The 27,590-nt window shown below is 45.0% G+C and overlaps 1 protein-coding gene across 5 annotated transcripts in view; it reads left to right on the plus strand.

The window, feature by feature from the left end:
* sdk1a (sidekick cell adhesion molecule 1a) overlaps positions 1–27,590 on the plus strand; it is a 1,043,142-nt gene that overhangs the window by 933,707 nt on the left and 81,845 nt on the right. For 4 of the 5 annotated variants that reach the window (XM_038820122.1, XM_038820124.1, XM_038820125.1 and 1 more), the window contains 4 exons: positions 6,483–6,539; positions 14,943–15,044; positions 15,146–15,261; positions 20,602–20,788. In XM_038820122.1, the coding sequence (XP_038676050.1) occupies positions 6,483–6,539; positions 14,943–15,044; positions 15,146–15,261; positions 20,602–20,788 (462 nt within the window). The remainder of the gene's footprint in view (positions 1–6,482; positions 6,540–14,942; positions 15,045–15,145; positions 15,262–20,601; positions 20,789–27,590) is intronic. The other variant, XM_038820123.1, reaches the window with a different exon arrangement.

Genomic DNA, 27,590 nt, shown 5'->3' on the forward strand with positions numbered 1-27,590 from the left:
CTTTAAGTAGGGCAAAATATGAAACAAAGATAACAAGAAATTCTCGCAATATACCCAAGATAGACCTATTATTGCACCACAGAAACAATGAAGGAGGAAATGTGTCTTTGTTCATACTCTCAATTCTGAATTACACATCTTAAGCCAAACAAATATGTTTTGGTGTCCCAGAAATGGAAAGTCAATGCCCTTTCGCACTGTTAAGATTTCAATTTTTAAACCCATAATGGAATATTAAATGTAAATTCAAGATATCAGTCAATGATAGTTCCAGCATTTCATTCAGCTAGGTACCAAATGTTAATTTAAACTACCTGCCTTTTCCTTTTCTCACTCTTCAAAATGTTGCTATGTATCTATTGCAGCATGCTCGCAAACGCAGACTGTCTGAATGAATGTTTCCACTGTGTGGATCTTAATACCATGCATAAAGTGATAACATTAATACCAGCTTGCACCTGTCAAATTAGACAATCACAGCAGGATGCTGAGGTAGTGCATTCACATAACAATGCCATAGAATGACAGGATGCAGATTTGCAATTACATTATTCCACTCACTGAATTCTTAATCTCAGCACTGTGGGGAAGTGTGGATGAATAGTCTATCAAACATGGACAGAGTGAAGATCAGAGGTTGCGTCATCTTATTGGGCCCAATATTAAGTTGGGGCAGGAGTTGTGTGGTTGACGGCTGCAGACTGGCAGCATGGAGCCTGGACTCCAGAACGTTTGACATTAGCCCACCAGCCACCCATCTGAAACCAGAGGGAAGTAGTAGCAAGCACACCCATGGTGTGTGACAGTGAAGTGCCATAGTGGAATCATCTCTGGGGGCCCAAGGAGTGGTCCATAGCATTGGGGGTGGCGGGGGAGCTTCTGTTCCTGCTGCAAATTTTTAATTATCTTTTGGCCTCTTCCAGCCCAAATCCTCTTCCCATTAGCTTGGCTTAGAAGGAAAGCCAATACAGCTTCTCTGCACAGATAACTGGTCAAAATAACAGTCAGACCTGAATAATGTCAGGTATTGTTTTCAATCTGCATATTTAAAGAAGGACCGCACTGACTTCTGTCAAACTCTTGCTCAGAAGAGTAGATTTGAATTGAATCTTTTGGGATGAGAGCACGGCCACGCCAGGTAAACCCCATGGGCATATTTAACTGCCTGCTAGTTTGACCACATTTTGGGAATCCATTTCAGAGCAGCATGAGGACTGGAGCCAGAACAAATCCTTCAGTTCATAAATGTTTCATGATTGGAGATACCAAAGTAGATGGCGAGGAGGGTGACAAATTGGTAAGGAAGTAAAGATTCTGAGCTTTTCAGTTAAATCAGGGAGAGCCAGGATGGATTCATGACAAAAAGATCCTGCCTGACAAACCTCATTGAATTTTTTGAAGAGCTGACTAAGTTAGCAGACAGGGGAATGTCTATGGATATTGTTTATATGGACTTCCAAAAGGTGTTTGATTAAGTCCCACATTTAGTCTGTTCACTAAAGTAGAAGCCCATGGAATTGAGGGAGAATTACTGACATGGCTGGGAAATTGGCTCAGTGGTGGGGGGGGGGGGGGTGTCTCTGGTGCGGGACAGGGGGAGAGGGAACGGGGTGTTGGGTTAGTCTCATGGTTGCGTTCTGTTGGGGGGGGGGGGGGATTGCGTAGCAGAGGCTTGAGGAGGGGCAGCCACAAGACCTCACTATCGGTCCTCCCACTCAAAATCACAACCCGATACCGGGGCCGCAACAGAATCCCATGCGATCCTCGCCATATTTGCATGGCAAGGACCAGTGAATCACCCTTGTGCACCACTCCCAGCATGAGTGCAATTCAGCTATGGCAGGAGAATAATGGGGGATTCTCTGATCCTGAGGCTAAGTGTTGACGCCGTCGTAAACGCCGTCGCGTTTCACGACGGCATCAACATGCTCTCAGGAGCAGCGATTCTGACCCCTACAGGAAGCCAGCACGGCACTGGAGCGACCCACGCCACTCCAGCTGTCGATGCCGGCGTCAGATGGGTGCCGCGGGTCTGCGCATGCGCCGGTAGTGGGACCGGCGGCAATGCGCACATGCACAGTGGCTCCTTTCTCCGCGGCGACCCTGACGCAACATGGCGTAGGGCTACAGGGCCGACGAGGCACAAAAGAGGCCTCCAGCCCGAGAGGCCAGCCCCCCAATCGTTAGGCCATCGTGAAGGTCCCCCCACCAGGCTGCCCCGGGATGCATGCACGCTGTGGTCCCGCCGGGTAATACCACACGTGGACGGCACCGGCGGGTCTCGGATTTTTTTGTATGGCCATTTGGTCCATCCCGGGTGGAGAATCGCCAGGGAGGCCGCATAGAGCATCCCTGACCAGCACCAATGGCGCTGATTCTCCACTCTCCGGCGATTCTCCAGCTCAGCCTCGGCTGAGAGAATACCACCCATAGTCTCCCAAACGGAGAATCCTGTCCCTGATTTCAATATTGCGGCCCACTGAGATCAAGGAGGGCCACCCATGCAGCCCACTCACTAGCCTAGTTTGCCCACCACTGCCTTGCCTGCTATGCATTTCAAGAGCAGACACAGACACGTTTTCTCATAGGTTTACTTCAAAAGAAGGAATAAATGTTGATTTTCTCAAAACCAGAAATATATAATGCAACAGCACCTATTCGTTCATGCAAGACAACACAAGAAAGAATGATTACCTAAAAAGAGGTAGCATTCATTGGTATCTTTAGAAGAGTCTGAGAAATCACTATTACTTAAGTACTTTGTGATGGAGACATTGCAGGTCTGAGAATTCTCTTTTAGTTCTGAAGAAAAAAGGTTGGAAGATTCTGGTGAAGAGTTTACAAATGTTTAATCCAAGAAACAGAAAGCCTTTCCAGTCTAAATTCTGTACTGAACCCCTGAAGTGAAAAATAAAATCTTGTAGGTAAAACAATTTAGCCTTCTGCACATAGTCCTTCCTTTTGCTGGGAGAGATGTCTTCCCTCTGATCTTTTTATCACAGACTGCCTGAACTGGGCTGTGAATTTCCTATCGTGAGCCAGCTTCTGTCATGTGGCCATGGTATTGATGTTTCCATTGTCCACACGATGTGTTGATGTCTAAGCAGTTTGTCACACAATGGAGGTTGTTTAAAATTTCATCAACATCCCTGTTATGAGCATCCTCCAAATGTCTTTATTTGTAAGTCCACCTTCATAGGTCTGACTAGGGGAGGCAGTGGCATAGTGGTATTGTTGCTGGACTAATAATCCAGAGACAAGTAATCCAGAGACCCAGAGCCATGCTCTGGGGACTGAGGTTTTAATCCCGCCCTGGTAGATGGCAAAATTAGAATTCAATAAAAAAATCTGGAATTAAAAATCTAAAGATGACCATGGAGCCATTGTCAATTGTTGTAAAAATCCATCTAGTTCACTAATGTCCTTTCGGGAAGGAAATCTGTCGTCTTTACCCGGTCTGTCCTGCATGTGACTCCAGACCCAGCAATGTGATTGACTCTTAAATGCCCTCAGGGATGGGCAATAAATGCTGGCTCAGCCACATTCCATGAATGAATAAAAAAAGTCTTAACAGCCATTGTTACTTTACAGTAAGTAGTCTCACAACACCAGGTTAAAGTCCAACAGGTTTGTTTCAAATCACTAGCTTTCGGAGCACTGCTCCTTCCTCAGGTGAAGCGCTCCGGAGCAGTGCTCCGAAAGATAGTGATTTGAAACAAACCTGTTGGACTTTAACCTGGTGTTGTAAGACTTCTTACTGTGCTCACCCCAGTCCAACGCCAGCATTTCCACATCATTGTTACTTTAAGGCTCTTCAACTGAAATGGAGAATCCACATCTGGGTAGGTAGTTTGCATTTAAGTGACTTCCCAGAGATACGCCCAGATATGCCTGTCACTATGTCAATAGAATGTATTTTAGAAGTCACTTGGTTCCAGATTCAATCTTGGGTTAAGGTATATTGGTTTTTCATTCTGTTCTGTTAAAAATTAGTGCGTCAATCTTTTATAAATCTGCAGCTGTATTATACAGACGCAACACTCAAATATCTCTAATAAATTTTTCAAATAGAATTTCCTTTTTGCAAACCAATTTTGACTTGTTCTGATCACAATAGGCTTTTCTAGTGCATCGTTAGATCCCAGCACCTGGTTAACTGATGCCAGGTTAACTCGCCTTAAGTTCCATGTTTTCTCTTTCCCTATTTCCTTGAATAGAGTGTTACATGTTCTAACTTTCAATGTTCTAGAATCTAGGGAGTTTTGAAAAATCATAGCCAGTGCATCTTCTATCTCTGCAACAAGCTCATTTAGAACGCTAGGATGTCGGCCATTAGGTCCTGGGATTTGTCAGAATTTCTCTAGTACTTTTTCTCTGCTGATATTAATTACTTTAATTTCCTTACTCTTAATAGCTTCTAGGTTGTGCTCCATGGGCACTCCCATGGGCAGCAGGGTACCACAGTGGTTAGCATTGCCTCACAGTGCCAGAGACCCAGATTCAATTCCAACGTTAGTTGACTGCTGTGTGGAGTTTGTACATTCTCCCTGTGTCTGCGTGGGTGCCTTCTGGGTGCTCCGGTTTAATCCCACAGTCTAAAGATGTGCAGGTTATGTGGATTGGCCATTGGTGTCCAAAGGGTTTGATTGAGGTTACAGAGATAGGGTGGGGCGTGTACCTAGGTAGGGTGTTCTTTCAGAGGGTCAGTGTAGACTCGATGGGCCGACCGGCCTTCTTCTGCACTGTCGGGATAAGTTAGCCTCCATTTCTAGTGTGTAATTTTAAAACACATTAAAAAAGAAGGTATATTATGGCATAAGCAGTTTAATTCGAAGTGGTGATGTGGAGATGCCGGCGTTGGACTGGGGTGAGCACAGAAAGAAGTCTTACAACACCAGGTTAAAGTCCAACAGGCTTGTTTGAATCACGAACTTGATTGCTGAAGTGTTCCCCTACTGGAAGGGAACATTCCTGCCTGGCGGAGGACCACAGCCTCCAGTGCAGAACAGTAGAGTGCCCCCACGGCACAGGCCCGCCTGCGGATCGGTGGGCCCCGATCGCGGGCCAGGCCACCGTGGGGGCACCTCCCGGGGCCAGATCCCTCCGCACCCCCCCAAGAACCCCGGAGCCCGCCCGCGCCGCCGGGTCCTGTCGGTAAGGGACCTACTCCAATTTACGCCGGTGGGACCGGCAACAGACGGACGGTGCTTCAGCCCATTGCGGGCCGGAGATTTCGGGCAGCCCCGGCGCGCATTGAGTCGCGCCGGTCCCCGCCGTTCTCCGAGGCGGGCGGCGCGACTCACGTCGGGCCGGTTTTTGGGGGTAGGAGAATTAGGAGGAAGGCGGGGGAGGGATTAACACCGACCCCCGGCGATTCTCCCACCTGGCGGGGGGTCGGAGAATCACGCCCATGATCTTTATGGGCATCAATAAGCTGATAAGTTCAGATGCAGTTGATAAGCACGACCGTTTTGGGCATTCCTTTATAGGAAGCATGTAGTCAGCATTGAAAAGATGCGATTGATTAATCAGGATAGAATCGGAGATGAGAACAGTTCTGCTGATGGACCTGAAGGTGAGATAGAGGTGTTTCACTAGAATGGAGAAGGTTAAGGAAAACCTAATAATAATTTTCAAAACAATGAAAAGGTTTGAGAGGTAAACAGCAAAAGACACTTGATAACACTTTCACTGGTCAATCAATCATTGCAGGATATAAATTTAAGGTTAGTACTAATAAATTTAACCATGTCCATCAGTGCCCGAACAGTTGTCTTCCAATCATCAGTGATTGATAGGATTTTTCAGTAGTGCCATCAAAAAGATACCTAAAGGGAAAATTACAGAGAAATGTGCTTCATGCAAAGGGTTATTGAAATCGGCCATACTTTATCATAGAGGCTATTGGAGTTGATCCAATCACATTATTTAGGAAGAAGCTTAACACTTGAAGAAAAACATGGTAGGTTATTGGGAAAGGAATCTGTGTTTGGAATAGATAGCTCCATGATTGAGCAAAAAATAACACAGGCACGGTGAGCTACAATGGCCTCCTGTGTTTAAAGTTCTGTGATTTATATCAAATGTAATTGATTTATAGAGAAGTTTTAGTATTGAAGATTAGGAAAATCAAACATCTGTGCCCTGTATAAAGAGCAGTATTAACTAACAGTATCAAGAGTCATTCACTTTAATTTGAAAACACAATTTGCATTTGTGTCGCAGTGAAAAATAAACACGTTCAAATGGGTTTGTTATGTGTCTCATCGTAATTGTAGCATCGACGTTTTCCCAATGTCCGCAGTTCTGTTCTCAATTGAAATTTGAGTATATTATTAATTTAAAAGATATACTTAAAGGAACTTCAGTCACTTTTTATGTATTGTTAATTGATACTTATCCTCCTCATTGTTGGTGAGCATTTGTAGATACTAATCTTCTGAACCCTAACTCACGTATTTTGCTTTGCTTACCTCACGTAGCTGAGAGTAGCTTCAAGACAGTGAGCAGCTCCACAGTAACCAAGTTCGAACTAACACGTAAGTGTAGACACACCCTCCTTTTGTTTTAATGTTCTTATTCACTTGTCATAATCATATTTCTTTACATAGCTCAGGTTTTTACAAATACTCAGAATCACTTTGACTGCGTCAATAGTTTGGCTTTGCTGTACCTTTTGAATGCTCACACTGCTAGAAAGCAATGCGTCACTTTCCCATATTATCTGCAATGTGCAAAGTGTATTAGATACAGCTGAGGTCTAATCACTTAATCTGACTTGAACAAATATTTTTGCTGTAAATATTCCTGTAATTCAGTCTCTTCTGTTTTTTCTTTCTGTATATCTGTCTCTCTTTCTATGGGCCAAATGGCCTCTTTCTGTGTTGTAAATTAATCTGGCCTGAGTTTTCTTTCTTGATGCAGATAGTGGGGGGCCAGGATAATATCTGGTTCAGCCTGACTGGCTCAGGAGAAAGTGCCCGCAAAGGCAGCATCTTATTGTCAGGCTGGAGTGGGGCTAGCTGACCTGGAAACATTTTGGAGGCAGGCTGTTAAAAGACCCGTCTCAAAGCTGTGGGCCTAGTGCTAGTTAAAGCAACAACACAAAAGCACTCCAGCCCTCGCTCCTCACCCCTCCTTCACCTCCCCCACATTAATTTAGGGGGGGTGGGTGGGTTATGCCTATCCATGCCACATCATGTCCCCACTTATCTCCTTAAGGCACCACATGCCCTTTATGCTAAGCTATGCCTTTCCACTCCCTCCCCCTCAGAAACCTGATGCTCCCCATGCCTAGATGTGCACTTCCAATCACCTCAATAGTCCTTCATGCCAACTATGCCAAGTTCTGTACCTCCACTCACCCCTAAGGCCCTTCATGCCCCCATGCCAAGCTATAGCTGTAGGGGGCTAGCAGGGACCCCGAGTAAATCTCGCAGCTTTTGCTGCAGATATGGGCCCCCGCACTTTCGGGTTGGAGGCCGTGCATGTGCTCCATGGAGGACTCGGACCGCAGAGCTAGACCCACAAAAGAGACCCCCCCAGGGCAGCATGGGGGCGCAGTGGTTGGTACTGCAGTTTCACGGCGCCGAGGTCTCAGGTTGGATCCCGGCTCTGGGTCACTGTCCGTGTGGAGTTTGCACATTCTCCCTGTGTTTGTGTGGGTTTCGCCCCCACAACCCAAAGATCTGCAGGGTAGGAGGATTGACCACGCTAAATTGCCCCTTAATTGGGAAAAAAATGAATTGGGCGCTCTAAATTTTATTAAAAACGAGACCTACCCCCCCAATCGGCTGCGCGCCCGACAATCAACCCCCGCACAAACATTCCCCGGCCACCTATAGGCCCCCCGGGCCTCTGATCAACCCGCCCCCAGGGTGGCCACGGACCGGCTGGACCACATTAGTTCTACGCTGTTGGGACTTCGGCCGGTCGGGGGCAGCGAACGGCTGAGCGGGTCTCTGTCAATGGCTCCAGGTAGGTCCCAGGCGGCGCGGTGTACTCCCCGAGCACGCCGCTTTTCGGGGCCCGCAGAATTGGTGAACTGGCACCGGTGCCGATTTCTTGCGGGCAGGTTGATTCTCCGCCCCCGCGCCGGCCACAATTCCAGCGCAAGGGTGCGGAGAATCCAGCCCAGGGTCTTGAGCAGGTGATGAGAGAAGCAGCAACCTACTTATTACAGATGTATCTGCCCATGACAGTATTAGTAAGAGTGACCATCACACAGAAAACGAAGTACCATTTTCACTGTGAGGATGCCCTCTGTCATGTTGTGTGGCACTACCTCCGTTTTAAGTAGGATAGATTTGTAACAGATCTAGCAACTCAAAACTGGGCATCCATGAAGAGCTGTAGGCCATCAGTAGCAGCAGAATAGTATGTAGCCACAATGTGTAACCTCATAGTCCAGTCGACCCCTCATTCTATCATTACTATTAAGCCAGAGGATTAACTCTGGTTAATGAAGAGGGTATGGAAGGAGCAGCACCAGCCATTCCTAAAAATGAGGTGTCAACTTGAATAAGCTACCACACAGGATATTTGCATGCTAAACAACAGGCAATGGACAGAGCTAAGAAATCCTGCACCCAACTGATCAGATCTAAGCTTTGCTGTCCTGCCATTCCTGATCATGAATGATGGTGAACGTTTAAACAACTAACTGGAGGAATATCCCCATCCTCAATTATGGGGGAAGCCCAGCACATCACTGCAAAAGGCGAGGCGAAGCACTTGCAACAATCTTCAGCCAGAAGTGCTGAATGGTTAATCTATATCAGCCTCCTCCGAAGATCCCCAGCTTCACAGATGTCAGTCTTCAGCCAATTCGATTCACTCCACATGATATCAATAAATGACTGAAGGCAACTTCCGGTGGCAGCCATGGAGTGAATAGTCACAAACTGGGGAGCTCCAGCTCAAAGTTGTTGATTTGAGCTCTTTTTACCAGAAAAGGCAGGAATTGTGAAGGGAAAGTGTAGCTGAAGGTGTGGAGAAGTTGCCCCGGGAGTTGCATGTCTGCTGCTTATCAGACCCGGCAGAGAAAGGTTAAAGACTTGGCCAAGGAACTGGAAGAGACCTGTGGCGCAGCAACAATTGGAAAGGTGGTGGAGGGGAAGGGTTGATGCTTGCTTGAAAATCCCAGATGGAGCAGTTTTTTTAAAATTCATTTACGGGATGTGGGCATTGCTGGTTAGGTCAGCATTTATTGTCCATCCCTAGTTGCCCTTCAGAAGATGGTGGTGAGTTGCCTTCTTGAACCGCTGCAGTCCTTGAGGTGTAGGTACACCCACAGTGCTGTTAGGGAGGGTGTTCTAGGATGCTGCCAGTGAAGGAACAATTATATATTTCCAACTCCAAGTATACTGCCAGGTGGTGAGTGACGTGGAGGGGAACCTCCAGGTGGTGGTGTTCCCAGGTATCTGTGGCTCTTGTCGTTCAAGATGGTAGTGGTCGTGGGTTTTGAAGGTGCTGTCTAAAGAACCTTGGTGAGTTGATGGCGTTCAACAGAGAGGAGTTGCACCAGCAATGAAAGGAGATGCAGGAAGACCAATTGAACGCCATCGAAGGAACGGTAGCACCCTCTAAAGGCTCAATGGAGAGAATCGAGAGGTGCTTGGAGGCACAGGAGTCGCAGATCTAGGAGATGGAAAGGGTGATGTCGGAGAGTATGGGGAGAATTGTGGGCTTATTAAAGAGGCTTGGGGGCCTTCTAGGACCATAAGTTGAATGTGGGAAAAAGTGAGATGTTTCGGTGAATGAGACAGTTCGGGGAATCAATTTAGGGGTGTTCCCATTTAGGGTAGCCAGGAATAGGTTTAGGTATTTGGGGTTCAGGTGACGGGGAAGTGGGTGATGATGGAATTTAACAAAGTTGGTAGAGGAGGTAAATTAGGAAATGGGATATGTTAGACCTGACACTGGTGCGGAGGGTCCCCAAGTGGTGAAAATGAACATCCTGCCCAGGCTCCTATTCATATTCCAGACCCTCCCAATCTTAATTCCGAAGGCCTTTTTCTGGAAACTGGATGCAGCAATTTCTGAGTTTGTATGGGTGGGGAAGGAACCTAGGGTACAGAAGGCCATGCTACAGAGGTAGAGGCAGAAAGGGGGGTTGGCATTACCGAATCTGCTGCACTATTATTGGATGGCAAAGGTGGTTGGAACGAAATGGGTTAGAATGGGTAAGGTTGGAGGAGGGCCATGGTGATGGCAACGCTACCGGTGGCACCAGGAGGTATACTGAGAGCCCGATGGAACGATTAGGATATGGAACCAGCTGAGGAGACATTTTAGGATGGAGGGAATGTCGGTGTTAACACCGCTGTGTGAGAACCACGGGCCCAAGCCTGGGGAAACGGTTGGCATAACGTGGAGTTGGAGAGAGGTGGAGCTGGTGAGGGCAAGGAATCTATACCTGGAGGAGAGATTACAAGTCTGGAAGAGTGCGGAAGAGGGTACAGCTCCCGAAGGGAAGCAAATTCAGGTATGTGCAAGTGAGGAACTTTGCACAGAAGGTATGGAGACGGTCTCCCAAGCTGCCAAAATATGTCCTATTGGAATGGTTGCTGCTTCCATACGTGGAAGGGGAGGTAGGATCGGGGACATATACGGGTGGCTGGGGGAGCAGTGGGGAGCACAAGTGGTGAGGATCAAGGAGAAATGGGAGGAGGGGTTGTGGGGAGAAATGGGATGGGTTGTATGGAGTGAGGCATTGCGTAGGGTGAACTCAACCTTGTGTGCAAGGATGCGTTTGATACAGTCTAAGATGGTGCACAGGGTGCACACAACTCGGGCGAGGATGAGTCGATTCTTCCAGGGGGTAGCAGATGAATGTGAAATGTGTGGGTGAGGACCAGCGAACCACGTATATATGTTCTGGGGCTGTGAGAAGATGGAGAGGTACTGGGAGGGGATGTTCAGGACGCTAGCAAAGATAATGGGGGTAGGGGCCATGCCGGACCCTATGGTGGTGATTTTTAGGATATCGGAAATGCAAGAGCTAATGGAGGGGAGGTAGACCGAAGTGGTGGCTTTCGTATCTCTAGTTGCCCGGTGAAGGATTTTGCTGGATTAGCAGTCAACAGCGCCGCTGAGAATGGTGGCCTGGCTGGGGGACCTGTACGACTTCCTCCAGTTGGAGAAGATTACGTTTGAATTGCGGAGATCAGCGGAGGGCTTTGAGACATAATGAAGACTGTTCACAACCATGTTTGAGGAATAGTCCATCGTGGGGGGGGTGAAAAGGGGGAAAACTTGTACAACCTGTAAATTGTGAGATATGGAGAGGCCAGGCCATGGCCATCTCCAATTAGAGAGGATCTAACTATCCCCCCCGTAACATTCAATGGCATTACCATTGCTGAATCTCCGACTATCAATATCCTGGGGGTTACCATTGATCAGAACCTGAAGAACTGGGCCAGCCATAGAAATACTGTAGCTTCAAGAGCAAATCAGAGATTGGGAACTCTGTGGAGTGTAACTCACCTCCTGTCTCCCCAATGCCTGTCCATTACCTACAAGCCACAAGCCAGGAGTTTGGTGGAATACTCTCCATTTGCCTGGATGAGTGCAGCTCCTTCAACACTCAGGAAGTTTGACGCCATTGAGGTCATGCAGTCCTGCCCCCACCTTAATCATTCACTCCTTCCACCATCGACGCACAGTGGCAGACGTTTGTATCATCTGCAAGATGCACTGCAGCACCAAGGCTCCTTTGACAGCACTTTCTAAACCTCTGACCTCTGCCACCTAAAAGTTCAAGAGCAGCAAATACATGGGAGCACTCCAATCTCCCAAATTACTCTCCATTCTAACTTGGAATTATATTGCCGCTGCTTCACTGTCACTGGGCCAAAATCCTGGAACTCCCTTCCATAGCACTGTGAGTGAACATGTACCACATAACTGCAGTGGTGCAAGAAGGCAGCTTGCTATCACCTTTACGAGGAAAAATGGGAATGGGTAACAAATGCTGGCAAAGCCTATGATGCCCACAGCCCATTAACGAATAGTAATAATATGGTGACAGTAGGATTTTTTTTAAAGCTTTAAATAGTCATTCATTTTTTTCTGGGACTCAGATGTTTCAATCAGATCATAGAACATAGAACAGCACAGAACAGGCCCTTCGGCCCTCGATGTTGTGCCGAGCAATGATCACCCTACTCAAACCCACGTATCCACCCTATACCCGTAACCCAACAACCCCCCCCTTAACCTTCCTTTTTAGGACACTACGGGCAATTTAGCATGGCCAATCCACCTAACCCGCACATCTTTGGACTGTGGGAGGAAACCGGAGCACCCGGAGGGAACCCACGCACACACGGGGAGGACGTGCAGACTCCGCACAGACAGTGACTCAAGCAGGAATCGAACCTGGGACCCTGGAGCTGTGAAGCATTTATGCTAACCACCATGCTACCGTGCTGCCCTTTTGGTTGTCTGAGAAGTCAGTCAAGCTTCATTAAGTATGTTTAGCTGAAAGTTCAGAAAACCTTTACTGTTGTTGAAACAGTGGTGCCCCAGAGAAAACATTCCAGCTCAGGTTCTCTGATCTCTGTGATCAATTTCACAATGTTTATTTACACAGGGTTAAGTGGTTTCCAGGGCTTGCAGTATTTTTATTGATACTTTTACAGATCTGGATGATAGACACATTTATTGCCTTCTAGTAGAATTACTTTTTTTCATATAATATAAAGTTATGAATGAATGACTTTTTAAAGCATTTTGAACATGTCCTACTGTCATTATAGGGTTTATTGGTTCTATGCAGTGTATAGTGGGTTAATGGAAATAGCTTAGCATGAGGGGATATAGGGGGTGCGTGGAAAGGCATAGCTTGGAATGGGAACATGGGTCCATGAGGAGCATTACCTGGCAATGGGTGTATGAGGCAGACCATTTGAACTTGCCTTTCAAAAGGTCCCCTAGAGTTTATATCTTCTCTGAGAGGTCTTGAACCAGGACCCTTTAAATACCTGGCATGACTCCATAGTCACTGGAAGGAATAGGACATGCCCATCTCAGTGATGGAGCTGGCTAGGTGAGGAGTGTCGGCTTTTGACAGTCACCAGCCTGCACCAATTGAAGAAAATTAGACAACTGGGAATTGATGTCCAAAATGCCGGAATCGGAACACGGCCCCATTTTTAAAGTGTTCCCAAGCCAGCCTGACTCAGTGAAAATTTGGGCCTATGATTCTGACTTAATGACACTGATTGCCTTATTTCTCTCCTTTGCTATCTCCTGTCATTAGCAGCTAACTTCATTTCCAATCATTGCTTTCGAAAGAGACAGAATTTGAATGCATTTTCTTGTGCAACGCAATAAACTTTACGACTTAATTGTGCAATCATATCAAAATATTTCCTCCTTTGTTCTTTCCTCAGATATTGAAATACATTGGATTTTTAAAATTATTTCTGTGCAATGAGCCAGCTACATGTCTGACTCTGTCCAAAGAAATAAGGAAATCATGTAAAAGCATGATTTAATAGATTTGAAAGTTATTTTAATTTCTTGAGATATAATTTTTCCATATAGGTCACTTGCCTGGATCCAATTTTTAATGTTTATTAAAATCTAAAGAAGGAAAATATGTGTTAAATTTAATTCAATGGAAAATATGATTTCAATGCGTTTCCCACTGTAAACCATTATCCAACCATGCCCATTTCTCACATCCTCCCTTTGTGTAATTACAGTGTTGTGGTATGCCAACATGCCTTGGCAATGTCAATTCTCCTGCCAATTCTCTTGTCAGCATTTTGAAGCAATATTTATTTCAAAGGATCTTTGGTCAGCTTGTTTATCAGATCGGCCGCTGTATGGGGGAGGAATTCACCTTCACTTTTATACTTTTACTTTTTTTAAAAATAAATTTAGTGACCCAATTATTTTTTTTCTAATTCAGGGGCAATTTAGTGTGGCCAGTCCACCTAACTAGTGCATCTTTGGGTTGTGGGGGTGAAACCCATGCAGACACAGGGAGAATGTGCAAACTCCACACGGACAGTGACCCAGGGCCGGGATTCGAATCCGGGTCCTCAGCGCCGTAGTCCCAGTGCTAACCACTGTGCCAACGTGCTGCCCTATTTATACTTTTACTGATGCAATTGCTAAAATTAGTATCTTGTTGTATCATAAGCAGCACATGTATCAGAATTTCCTACACTTGCAGGCTAACATGCAAATGAAAATCTATACAAATCTTTATCAAAATCTTCTATAAACCTTCAAATACATTCTTTATATTTTAAATGTATGAGTATGAACAGCCTGTTGGAAAGACATACTTATTAGTGTGAGTACATGGGCAGGATTCTCTCGCCGCATCCTCCCGGCGACGGGAGAATCCCACCTGAGGTCAATGGATTTTTCCATTGTACGCGGCTCACCCGTGGTGTTCTTGCGGGGGAGCAGGTGAATCCAGTCCCATGTCACTGAAGATCTTAGCTGGAAACACTGCAAAGCGCCATGTTGCTTCTCAATTTAGCAAACATTGCCATTTTTGGGGGGATGTATGCAAAATATTAAATGGGAGCGATACTCTGGGATATTGACAGATTTGAAGTACTGGCTAGTATGGAGGACTGGATGAGCTTGAGTGCAGGATTGGATCCAGAAACATTAAAGATGCTACACTTCACTCTACTCGGTGATAACTGCAAGGAGACAGGTTCATGCATATAATCAACTGAGCATGTCTTTACTAGACAAGAGATTCAACATAACTAGAAATGACCAGAAAAATGGTGACTATTTCCTCTATTTTTCTGAAAGAATATTTCTCACTTTCCTATTTCTTTCCATCTTCAAAGTATTGTTTTCCTTTGATGGAAACCCTTCATGACAGTTATGTGTCAAGGCTATTGTTATAAATGTGCTTATTTGAAATATATGGAAAAGTTTTCATATCTTTTGCTCTGCAGAACTAAAGAAATATACAAAATATGAAATCCTAATGAAAACATTCAATGCTGTGGGTGAGAGTCCTGGCAGCAGCCCTGAAGAGGTCTATGTGGGAGAAGCAGGTAAGCAAATGATGGCAAAGAGAACAACCATTTGCTTTTCTTTTGGTCATTTATTTGCTTTATTTAACTTTCACGGAATCTTTGTATTTTTTCCCCACCAGTTCCTACTAGAGGTCCTCAGAATGTAAAGGTACAGCCTCTCACAGCAACTCAAATCGAAATTACATGGGATCCTCCCCCAACTGAGTCACAGAACGGCAAAATACAGGGTTACAAGGTAAACTTGGATTTGATGACCTTGGTGAGATCCCTCTGAGCATTACAAATTACATGTTATGCTTGCACAATACATCACAGCAATGCTCTTTTACATTCCAGAATTGCTTTAGCAAATGTGACTTTATAATATTCTGACACTTGGATTCTGCGGGAATTACCAAATTTGCACTGCAACTTCGAAGGTAACAAAGGGCAAAATCAGAATTGATAACTTTCATTTTGAATGATCAGATTTCCCCCAGGAGCCAAATAGTTTTATTCAGACCAGTACACAAAGCACTGTTTCATTGGCTGCTTGAGTTGGCTAGACACTAAGCCAATCCATAGAAAGCCAGTGGACAGTATCATTTATAATTGTTGGAGACAATACTTGTCCTTCCACAGGCAGTGGCATTCTTCCCTTCACTTCCCAATTCTGCTGCTAATCAGGACTGCATTGTGCCAAAACCATGATGCAACAAGGTATCAGGGTATTTGTTTCCATGGGTTTCCTTGTAAATATTCTGTCTGCTAAGTTTTGACAGATAGCCATTGTGGATGGAACCATTTTTCATCTTTCCAATTTAAAGAACCGTTTGTAATTTTTAAAGTGTCAGCAAAGGTTTCAGCAGTGATGAGGGCAAGGTACTTTTATGTTATAAGATGCATGCAATGATGTGTTTTTTTACTGCCCATTGGGTGCAGGGGGGGTGATAAAACAGGCTGGGCTGAATTTAGCAGTCAACAACGAAGCCATCGTGTTCACTTTCGAGGAAAGTTGTACACAAATATCTTGCAATTTCATCTTTCCCAGTTAAAGTTTAAATCTAGCACTAAGCGAAGACGATCTCTCGGCATCCAGCAGAACCGATGTCAGTAAGTAGCCAGTCACACAGTATTTTTATCAACAGCAAATCTGGAATGTTCATTTATATTTTCAGGTAATGAAGTAGGTGACTATGACTAGATTAAGACAGAAGCTAAAATATTGTAAACTTTACAAGTAATTATTTTTTTTAATTTGTGAATTTTAAAATCATGTATGATTTGATGTTCAGTAATTATAAAAATAGTACGCCATTAAGAACCCAGTCCTTAGTCCTTTTACATGAATCATAAAAAGTCATCATATAGTTATAAGTAATTAGGAAGGCACATGGAATGTTTTTGTTTCAGATTCTTGCACCCACAGTAATTTGCTTTTAACATGAAAAGTTGGCTTTTGCTGCAAAGGTTGGGTGTATACACTGGAGTTTAGAAGGTTGAGAGGTGATCTTATTGAAACATATAGGATTCCGAGGGGGCTTGAAAAGAGTAGATGCTGAGAAAAAGTGTTGAGAGGGTATCTAAAACTAGGAGATACTGGGGGCGATCCAATGGCCACGCTGTGCCGGAAAAGGAGCTCACCACGGCCCAGCGAGGCAGATGAAAGTCGAAGTATCTGCTCCCAGGACCTACCCGACTGTAACGCCTCTCGAGAGTCAACGCGATCTCGCGAGACGTTGCAATGCAAATCCCGCTCATCGTGGGTGGGATCACTTTTTGAGAAATCTACATATTGGAGCGAGGCAACTAGCCTCACTCTAATGTGCAGATTCCGAAGGCACCTGAGACTTTGCACCATTCGCCCCAGAGTACTCGGGTGAATACTATTCAGCACTGATCCCAACGAACAGGAACTAGATGGAGCCTCCCAGGGGGTCTGAGGCCCCTGTGGTGATATGCATCACTGTAAATGCACAAGGGGATAATGTAAATACATGTAGACTAGCTAGACACTAGAGGGAGCACCAGAGACATGACACACAGACACTCAACCAATAGATCAGTTAGATAGGACATGACCAATGGGCATTCACGATACACACTGAGTTAGCCCGGGGGTGCCCGGCTTGGCCAGGGAGTCTCCCATAAAGAGCTCGGGCTGGGGTGGGGTGGGGGGATAGTTTCGGGGGCTTCAGAGATCCGGATGCCACTTAACAATGGTGTCCAAACCTCTCGCTCTACTGGGGAGTTCTGGCGAGCAGAGCTCCCCGCTGTACAAAACGGGGGTATGTGAGGCCTCGGTCGCACGTTCCCTGTTCAGGCCTTTTATATAATACGAGTCTCGTTGAATAGCCATGTGTTTCTCGGCACTGCGAGCGCCGGGGAATATGCAGCTAAACGCACTTGCTGGGGACTTTGTTCCCTTTTGGAACAATTGCGCCCGGCTTTCAAAATAAAGAGTTTCCCATTTAAGGTGGTGGTGAGGGTTGGCATTGTTAGAAATTCTCTTCCCAAACATGCAGGTTGGGTCATTGAACATATTTAAATCTCAATTAGACAGATATTTGACTGACAAGGGAGCCTATGGAGGGCAGACAGGATGTAAAGACCAGAATCAGATCAACCATGATCTTATCAAATAATGGAGCAAGTTTGGTGGACCAAATGGTGCTATTTCTTATGTTTTTACACCTCATTCAAAGGTGCAACTTTAAAAAGGGTTTTTAGAATGAGATTTAATGGCATAAGAATGGAAGTTTTCATCAATTAATTGATGGTTTTGGGATTGCACCCTGAGGGTGCTCAACAGTGCACTCTCTGGAGGTGCATCAAGCCATTAGCAGCAACTTCTGGGCCAATATTTTCTGCTCTTCCCCTGTGGTGAGTTTGGAGGCAGGGAGGGCATTTAATCAGGCAGAATGGTGGCCCTTAATTTGGGGACGTGGCTTCTCCCTCTGCAACTGGAAACCCGACTGTCTGACCCGTAGACTACAAACTTTAAGAATAAACAACAACACCTCTTCCAAGATAGTCCTCAATACCGCTGCCCGCAAGGCTACGTACGTAGCCCCCTACTATACTCCCTATAAACACACGACTGTGTGACTTGGCTCCAACTCCGTTTACAAGTTTGCTGATGAAACGACCGTAGTGGGTCAGATCTCCAACAACATTGAGTCAGAGTACAGGAGGGACATAGAGAACCTAGTGGAGTGGCGTAACAATGACAATCTCTCCCTCAATGTCAGCAAAAATAAAGAGTTGGTCATTGACTTCAAGAAGCAAAATATCATACACACCCCTGTCTGCATTAATGGGGCCGAGATGGAGATGGTTGACAGCTCCAAATTCCTAGGTGTGCACATTACCAACAATCTGTCCAGGTCCACCCACGTCGACGCTACAACCAAGAAAGCACAACAGCTTATACTTTCTCAGGAAACTAAGGAAATTCGGCATGTCCACATTGACTCTCACCAACTTTTACAGATGCACCATAGAAAGCATCCTGTCTGGCTGAATCACAGCCTGGCAGGGCAACTGCTCGGCTCAGGACTGTAAGAAACTACAGAGAGCTGTGAACACAGCCTAATTCATAACGTGAATCCTCCTCTCCATTGACTCTGTCTCTACCTCCCACTGCCTTGGGAAAGCAGACAGCATATTCAAAGACCCCTCCCACCTGGCTTATTCACTCTTCCAACTTCTTCCATCGGGCAGGAGATACAGAAGTCTGATAACACGCACTAACAGATTGAAAAACAGCTTGTTCCCCACTGTTACCAGATTCCTACACAATCCTCTTATGGATTAATCTGATCTCTTCCACATCAAGGGAGGTGGTAGCGTAGTGGTATTGTCACTGCATTAGTACACCAGAGACCCAGAGTAATGCTCCGCGGACCCAGTTTCAAATTCCGCCACTGTAGGTGGTGAACTTTGAATTCAATAAAATTCTGGAATTAAAACAAAAAGTCTAATGATGCTCATGAAACCATTGTCGATTGTCGGAAAAACCCATCTGGTTAACTAATCTTCTTTGGGGAAGGAAATCTGCTGTCCTTACCTGGTCTGGCCCACAGCAATGTGGTTGACTCTTAACTGTCCCCTGAAGGGCAAGTAGGGGTGGACAATAAATGCTGGCACAGCCTGCGACGCCCATGTCCCATGAATGAATTTTTTAAAATCTTCTCTTCTGAGTAGTACTACACCTTTTATTTATAAATTTAGAGTATCAACTTCATTTTTTCCAATTAAGGGGCAATTTAGCCTGGCCAATCCACCTACCCTGCACATCTTTTGGATTGTCGGGGCAAAACCCACGCAAACACGGGGAGAATGTGCAAGCTCCACACGGACAGTGACCCAAAGCCGGGATCGAACCTGGGACCTCGGCGCCGTGAGGCAGCAGTGCTAACCACTTGCGCCACCGTGCTGCCCAGTAGTACTACACTCCTGTATACTTCACCCGATGCCTCTGTCTATGTATTTACATTGTATATTTATGTTTGCCCTCGGTATTTCTTTTCATGTATGGAATGATCTGTCTGAACTGTATGCAGAACAATACTTTTCACTGTACCTCGGTACACGTAACAATAAACAAATCCAAATCCTGCCAGCTTCCCATCTCCTCCCCGATTTAAGTCTATGGTGGGAAAGCCATCTCGTGGTTGGCCTTTCTACCCTGCTGCCAAATTCAACCCCTGAAGTGGCAGATTAATGCCCACTTAAGGGTTTTCCCTTCTCCTCCCGCCCCCCCCCCCCCCCCCCCCCCCCCCCCCCCCGGCCACTTGCATTAACTCAGCAATGGAAGGGCATGTTACCACGTTGCTGGCATAACATCAAACTTGTGTAGGCTGCTTGTGGTTTCCTAGGGATAGTCCCTCCTTCAAAAGCACTCAGTTCCTGATTAAGGGACCCAGCAATGGAAAATGGTGGCGAGGGAAGGGTTGTCCTTGCCCTCGTTGCTAACCCCCTACAACCTCAACCTCACAAATCATCCCACAGTCACTTACCCCTAGCGCGGGTCGCTCAATCATCCTGGGCCTCCATCGAGTATCTTTCTGGCAGCAGCCACCACCTCTTTGGTGGCACTGTTGAGCCAATAGACTGGCAGCTTTCAGCAGGATCATCACTGAGTGCGCATGTCCTGGGTGGAATGAATTTGGTAACACTACAGTTGCCCTCAGTAATGTGGGTGAGAGAAAATTAAAATCTGCTAAGTTTCCTTCTTTGTTTCTCTGTACTGGAAATGTAGAATTTTACAGATGTTAGGGGGAGGACAGGATTGGGAAGGCCGTTGACCCTTCATGACTGTGTCTATGCTGACATGTGAAGAATGGACACTTGGTCAGTTGCTGAGGATAACCATTGTGAAGCTGTACTACAGAAAAAAAATCAGCAGGAAAGAAAATTGGCTAAAGAGGGGCGACCTGTTACATAATTTAGGATGCCGCTTGGTCAGCATAAATCTTGAGTTTATATTTTATAACTATTACATATAATATTGAATCTCTCTTTCTTCACCCCATCTTACCTCCAGATCTTGCCATTATTAATGTTATAAAAACTGTGAATTATTCATTTGCAGATTCATTACTGGGAGCTACAGAACCAGAATGAAACCCAAAAGGTGAAGATCCTCTTCCTCCCAGAGAACACCATCAGACTTAAAAACCTGTCCAGCTATACTATGTACATGGTCAGTGTGTCAGCATTCAACGCTGCTGGGGATGGACCCAGGAGTGACCCGGTTGAGGGAAGGACACACGAGGCCGGTAAGAAAAGGAATTACAGTTTTTACAATCTTCAAACCTTTATCAAAATTATATATAGTAATCATTGTTATGCAAATATAATTATTACTGAAATCTCCGTGGTATCCTGACAATCATGTACCAATTATATTATGGAAATACTACAAATGGTCTTTATGCTCTGGTTACACAATGGATTACGCAGCACTTGCATATGGGGCTATACCTGTGCTTATAGTTGCATAATTGTTTGGAAGTCAAACTTCACTTCTTGGTGGGTGAATATTTATCAATATCTGGGGAAAATTGATAGAATATGACTGGTAGCCACATAACTAGGCCTGTAAAATTAGGATGGATCACTCAGCCTGTCCCTAACTAGAAACAATAGTAACGTCTGATACTAGAACTAGCATTAACTAGTGACCCCAGTGCTATTGGTTGCAGATGTTCTAGCGCAAGCTACCTTTTTGTATGCAGCTCACCATAGGAAGAAATAGCAGAAGCATCTCATTTACCCAACAGTGCTGTTATCAGAATTGGTTTTGGTGTTAACAACAGCTCTGTAAGGTAAATGCACAATCAAATACAGCATCACTTGACCATTTCATCATTGTCAAATGCATTATTCAGCTGTGATATTTCACTGTACTGCAATGTCTAGTGCCTTCAGAAAGAAGGAAATATTATGGTACTTCTCTTTCATGCTGTCATTTTCAGCAATACCATGCCTTTCTTCAGCATCACGCTGAAGCATCCTTGTTAAAGAAGTATTGGCTCTCCTTCCTACTGCTATCTCCTGCCAGCACAGAGAAAAGGACGTGTGGAAATTAATGTACACAGTACATTGACATGGAGATCATCAGTAAAATGTATAAGGGATTCTGAAAAGAATTAAGATAAAGCAACAAGATAGGATTCATTGATAGTGAGGACACCTCTGGTAGCAGTGGTCAGAATATGATCAAATTTACATTCAATTTGGGATAGAGAATAGTAGTTCCAGGACTAGTATTTTAAATTTAAACAATGGCAATTATGTGGGAATGAAAGCAGAACTTGCTCAAGTGAACTAGCGAATGAAGGTAAGGGATAGGTCAATAGAGGTGGCAAACAATTAAAGGGAGACTTCAGAATATGCAGAATAGATCAATTTCAGCAAGAAAGACAAGTTCAAGAGGCGGGTCAACCATCTGTGGTTAACTAAAAAAGTTAAAGACAGTACCAAACTTAAAGAAAAAGCATATCGTTGCATAAAGACGGATGGCAGGTCAAAAGATTGGACAGGATGCAAAGAACAGCAAAGAGTGAGAAAGAGATGAATAAGAAGGGAGAAAGTAGGGTACAAGAGAAAGCTAGTTAGAATTAGGAGTTTCTATATATACTTAAATAAGAAAATAGTTAACAACGTGAGCGTTGGTCCAATTGAAAGTGAGTCTGGGGAATTAATAATGGAAAATAAAGAGGTGGCAGATTTATTGAATAGGTATTTTACATTTGTCTTCACGAGAGAATACAAGTAACAACCCATAAATAGCTGTAAATCAGGATTTGGAAAGGAGGGAGGAACTCACCAAATTACAATTAACAGGGAAGTGGTACTTAGCAAATTATTGGACCTGTGGGCTGACAAATCCCAAGGTCCAGATGGATTTTGTCCTAGAGTCTTCAAAGAAGTGGCTCCTGAAATAGTTGATTCATTTGGTTTTAATTTTCTAGAATTCCTTGGGTACATGGAAAGTTCCATTAAATTGGAAATAGAAAATGTAACTCCTTTATTCAAAAAGGGAGAGAGACAGAAAACAGCAAACTACAGGCGAGTTAACTTAACATCTGTCATCGGGAAACATTCAAGGCATTCGGATAGAGTCAGCATGTTGAATCAATTGGGGAGGTGGTGGAGTCGTGGTATTGTCAATGGACTAATAATCCAGAGACCCAGGTTAATGCTATCCACAACACGTGGTGGAATTTCAACCTGAAATTAAAAGCATGACCATTAAACCATTGTCAATTGGGCTGGCATGGTAGCGCAGTGGTTAACACTACTGCCTCATGGCGCTGAGACCCAGGTTTGATCCCGGCCCCGGGTCACTGACCGTGTGAAGTTTGCACATTCTCTGTGTGTCTGCGCGGGTCTCACCCCCACTACCAAAAGATGTGCAAGGTAGGTGTATTGGCCATGCTAAATTGCCCCTTAATTGGGAAAAAATAAGTGGGTACTCTAAATTTATAAAAACAAAAACCATTGTCAATTGTCGTAAAAACCAACCTGGTTCACTAATTTCCTATTGAGAAGGAAATCTGCTGTCCTTACCTGGTCTGGCCTACATGTGACTCCAGACCCACAGCCATATGGTTGACTCTTAAATGCCCTCTAAAATGACCTAGCAAGTCATTCAGTTGTATCCAACCACTACAAGGTCTACAAAAAGGAATGAAACCAGCCAGGCCACCCTGCATTGACCAAAGCACTGGAAATGAGAATGGCAAACACTGCCTGTCAACTCTGCAAAGGCCTCCTTACTACAACTGGGGGCTTGTGCCAAAATTGGGAGAGCTGCCTCACAGACTCATCAAGCAACAGCCTGACATAATCATAGTGACGGAATCATACCTTACAGATAATGTCCCTGACACTACCATCATCAGTCTTGGGTATGTCATATCCCACTGACAGGAAAGACCAGTTGAGGTGGCGTCACAGATGGTATACAGTCAGGAGGGAGTTTCCCCCGTAAAATCAACTCTGGACCCCATGAAAGCTCATGGCACCAGGTCAAACATGGGTAAGGAAACCTCCTGATGATTACCTCATACTGCCCCTCTCAACTGATTAATCAGTACTCCTCCACATTGAACAGTACTGAGGGTGACATGGGCACAGAATGCTATCTAAGTGGCGAACCTCACAGAGTCATAGAGCTTTACAGCGCAAAAAGAGGTCCTTTTTCTTATTGTGTCTGTGCCAGCGATCAAGCACCTATCTGTTCTCATCCAATTTTCCAGCATTTAGTCCACTTGCATGCTGTGGCGTTTAAGTGGATCACCTTAATGCCTCTTAAATATTGTGAGGGTTCCTGCCTCTACCACCCTTTTAGGCTGTAAATTCCAGATTCCCACCATCTTCTGGATGAAAAAGTTTTCCCTCAAATCCTCTCTAAATCCCCTGTCCCTTACCTATGGCAGTGCTGGGAACCCATGCACATAAACTTATTATCAAGAAAAGGTTTGGAATCTAGTTTCATTCTGCGGCATCTGGCTCAGGCTATTTAACATGGTAGTGAGAGAATGGTTGCCTAAAGGTGAAAATTTGAAACTAAAATTTTTTTGTCAGGCAGGAGACTGTAATCTGAATTACTCTTCTGAAGAATGGCTGAATATGATTGTCAGGATATGATTCCCCACCAATGTACTCTGAATCTGAACTTAATGAGAAATGGAAAAATACATGAACACGGGTTATATCCTTATTGAAGAGAAAACAAGGTCTGGCTTTGGCACTGTCACTTGCGAACAAAAATTCAGAAGCAAAGTATTTTGTAAAGCAGCCTGTCATTTGGATAGCAGGTGAAGTTTGACATTTCTATTAAGCTTTATGGATAAAATTTACAAGAAAGATAATCTATTAGATGCCTCCAAGGTATGTTCAGACTTTGATGGATTTTGAAAGAATGTCATTCCACAGAAGACTATATCGTAAACTTTGATAGACTATAAAATATTTCGGAAATTTAGTTTGGAAATTCCTTGTTCAGTGCTCGCATTCAAATTTTTGGATTGTGCCAAGGTGTGTGTGGGTAGGCTCCCAGTCTTAATCGGGGTTAGATTCTCAGAGAGAGAGGTGGATGATGCTTTTAAACAAATCCTGAGAAAGCAGTCACTTTCAGCAGCCTTGAAGGCTCAAATGGGACACTCCATACAGTCAAAAAGGACGGAGGACTCGATGACGCAGCCTTTTGGGGTCATTTATTCAGATACAGGGTGCAGGCATCAGTGCAACAAAAGAATGACAGACAAAAGAAATGAGGATGAAGGTGCTTTTGGCAGAACTGGAAGATGACAAGATTGGAGTAGTAACAATAGACGAAGAAACCCCCGGAATGGCTGGGGAATTGTTAATAGGTGTTTCAGATGTGACTCAAAATATCATAATGGAATAAATTGTCCGAAGCGGAACAGCAAGGTTTTTGAAGTGATGGCTGATACAGAAAATTCTAAAGTTGAAGATTTGTTATTGTCGTCTTTGGATTGGTATGTGATGGTCAGGGCCCTGGGCTGACAGATAAGGCTGGAAGCAATACTGTTATAAAACTCTAACTTGTGTTTAACATTATACTGACTATTTACAAGTAGAGTCTGAACAATGTTCTACATGGTTCTATCTCTCTCCATGATCTGCTGTCATGTGATCTTACTTAACTGATGATGTAAACTATATATTTACATATTTAACATTAACTCTTTATGCTACATCTCCCCCTAAAATAAATAATCGATACGTTTGCCTACATCTTTCTACAAGGTCTCCGACTTCATCTCCGGTTTACAGTGTTGAGCATTGTGGTGGTTTCACCAATCTCTCAGACATCGTTCGGATTTAAGGCTACATAGGATAAGGTTCTGCATGTTCTCTCTCAAACTCTGTGTAGTATTTTGTGAGTCTTAAGAGACTAATGATTATTTGTTCAGATTGGTTCCCTGATCATAAGGATAGTTATTTCATTCAATTGATGGCCATCTTCTTGTTGATATGAATACCCGTCTATTTCTTCTCTCTACCCCATCCATTTTTTCAACCAGAGCAGGGACGGGATTCTCCAGTCGCCGACGTCGGAATCGTGTTCGGCGATTGGCCGGAGAATCCCCATTCACGAACGAATCGGGGGCGGCGCCTCTTTGGCGATGCTCTGCCCCCTTCAAAGCGGCCTACTCGGAGAGTATGGACCGACGGCCTCAGGACATTGCCTGAGGCTCACCCCTCGAAGCTCCGTCCCCAACTAGCTGAGTTCCCAATGACGTCGGTCGCGTGTAATCTCATCCTCAGGGAACTCGGCGTGGCGGCTGCGGTCTCAGTCCGGCACCGCCACAGTCCGGGGAGGGCCGATGCGTGGGAACGGGAGCTGGCCAAAGGGGGGGGGGATCTATTTCGCAGGCTGGGTCCGCGAACAGCTGCAGGCCACCACCGTGCGCATGCGCGGCCACGAACCCGCCAAGATTCCGGACCGAATCGGCAGCCAGAGCCAGGTGCTCTCCACTGCCTTGATGCTAACCCCAAGCCAAACGGAGGATCGGTGGCCGTTTTGCACCATCTTTTCTGTCGTAAAACGCCACCGTTCCCATGTGGCGTGGGGACATAGCCTCAAAATCGGAGAATCCAGCCCAAGATTTCTGACTTTGTGTCTTTTCCAGTACTTGGCCTTCTCTATTCTGGTCTCTAATCCAGACTGGTTTATCTGATAACTTGTGCACTCTATGGCATTGATCGTCATTTTTGTCTGATTTGCACAATGCTCACCTTCCTCCTCCCTTACTCTCTCAATGTCGGAGGATTTTAGGGCTAATATAAGCTTGTATAGAAAAACGGGATATTGTGTGTGTAATCTCCCTCCCATCAATAGTTGCGAAGAAGCTAACCTATTCTGTAGTGATGTGGAACAGTAGCTTAACAGTGCTAGGTTCTGATAGCCATTCTTTTTCAACAGACCTTTGACTGTTCTGACTTCTCTCTTGACCTCACGTTTGCTTGTAGGTACCTGGCTTAATTAGTTGTGGACAAATCCATAGTCTTCTGTAAATTTCTTCAACCCTTCATTTTCAAATAAACAGGGGCTGTTTAGCTCACAGGGCTAATCGCTGGCTTTGAAAGCAGACCAAGACCAGCAGCACGGTTCGATTCCCGTAGCAGCCTCCCCGAACAGGCGCCGGAATGTGGCGACTAGGGGCTTTTCACAGTAACTTCATTTGAAGCCTACTCGTGACAATAAGCGATTTTCATTTCAAACTGCAGACCATTTTGAAATGAAAAATGTCTGGAATACCATGTGTGGCAAACGTTTTTCTTAGCGCATTGATGATGGCTTCTGAGCTTGCTCCATGAGAAACATTTACCTTAATCCACCTGAAAATCAACAGCCATGAGAATGTCTTCCCCTTGAGCTCGAATAAGTCTGTTCTAAGATGTTCCAAGTGTCTGGATGGAAATGATGATGCCATTAGTGGTTCCTCCTTCTCTTGGTGATGGATTAGACATAGAATTTACAGTGCAGAAGGAGGCTATTCAGCCCATCGAGTCTGCACCGGCTCTTTGAAAGAGCACCCTACCCAAACCCACATCTCCACCCTATCCCCATAACCCAGTAACCCCACCCAACACTCAGGGCAATTTTGAACACTAAGAGCAATTTAGCATGGCCAATCCACCTAACCTGCACATCTTTGGACTGTGGGAGGAAACCGGAGCACCCGGAGGAAACCCACGCACACACGGGGAGAACGTGCAGACTCCGCACAGACAGTGAACCAAGCCGGGAATCGAACCTGGGACCCTGGAGCTGTGAAGCAATTGTGCTAACCACAATGATACCGTGCTGCCCTTATTGGCCGGAGAATAAGCCGGAAATAAGGATTGCACAGATGATGCAGCTCAAAATCATGTCCTCTGGTCAGTTTGAAATCCTTGGCTACCAAACTGAATTTAATGCCGTAGCAAGACACTTTCTGATGCGTTGATGTCCCCAGTATATTCTTTGAAGGGTTTTGAATGTGAAGACTCTTGTCCATAATACTGCGATGTCTGCCTTGTTCGAAATACTGTTTTAGA

Source organism: Scyliorhinus canicula, chromosome 15 (genome assembly GCF_902713615.1).
Source record: "Scyliorhinus canicula chromosome 15, sScyCan1.1, whole genome shotgun sequence".
Lineage (NCBI taxonomy): Eukaryota > Metazoa > Chordata > Chondrichthyes > Carcharhiniformes > Scyliorhinidae > Scyliorhinus > Scyliorhinus canicula.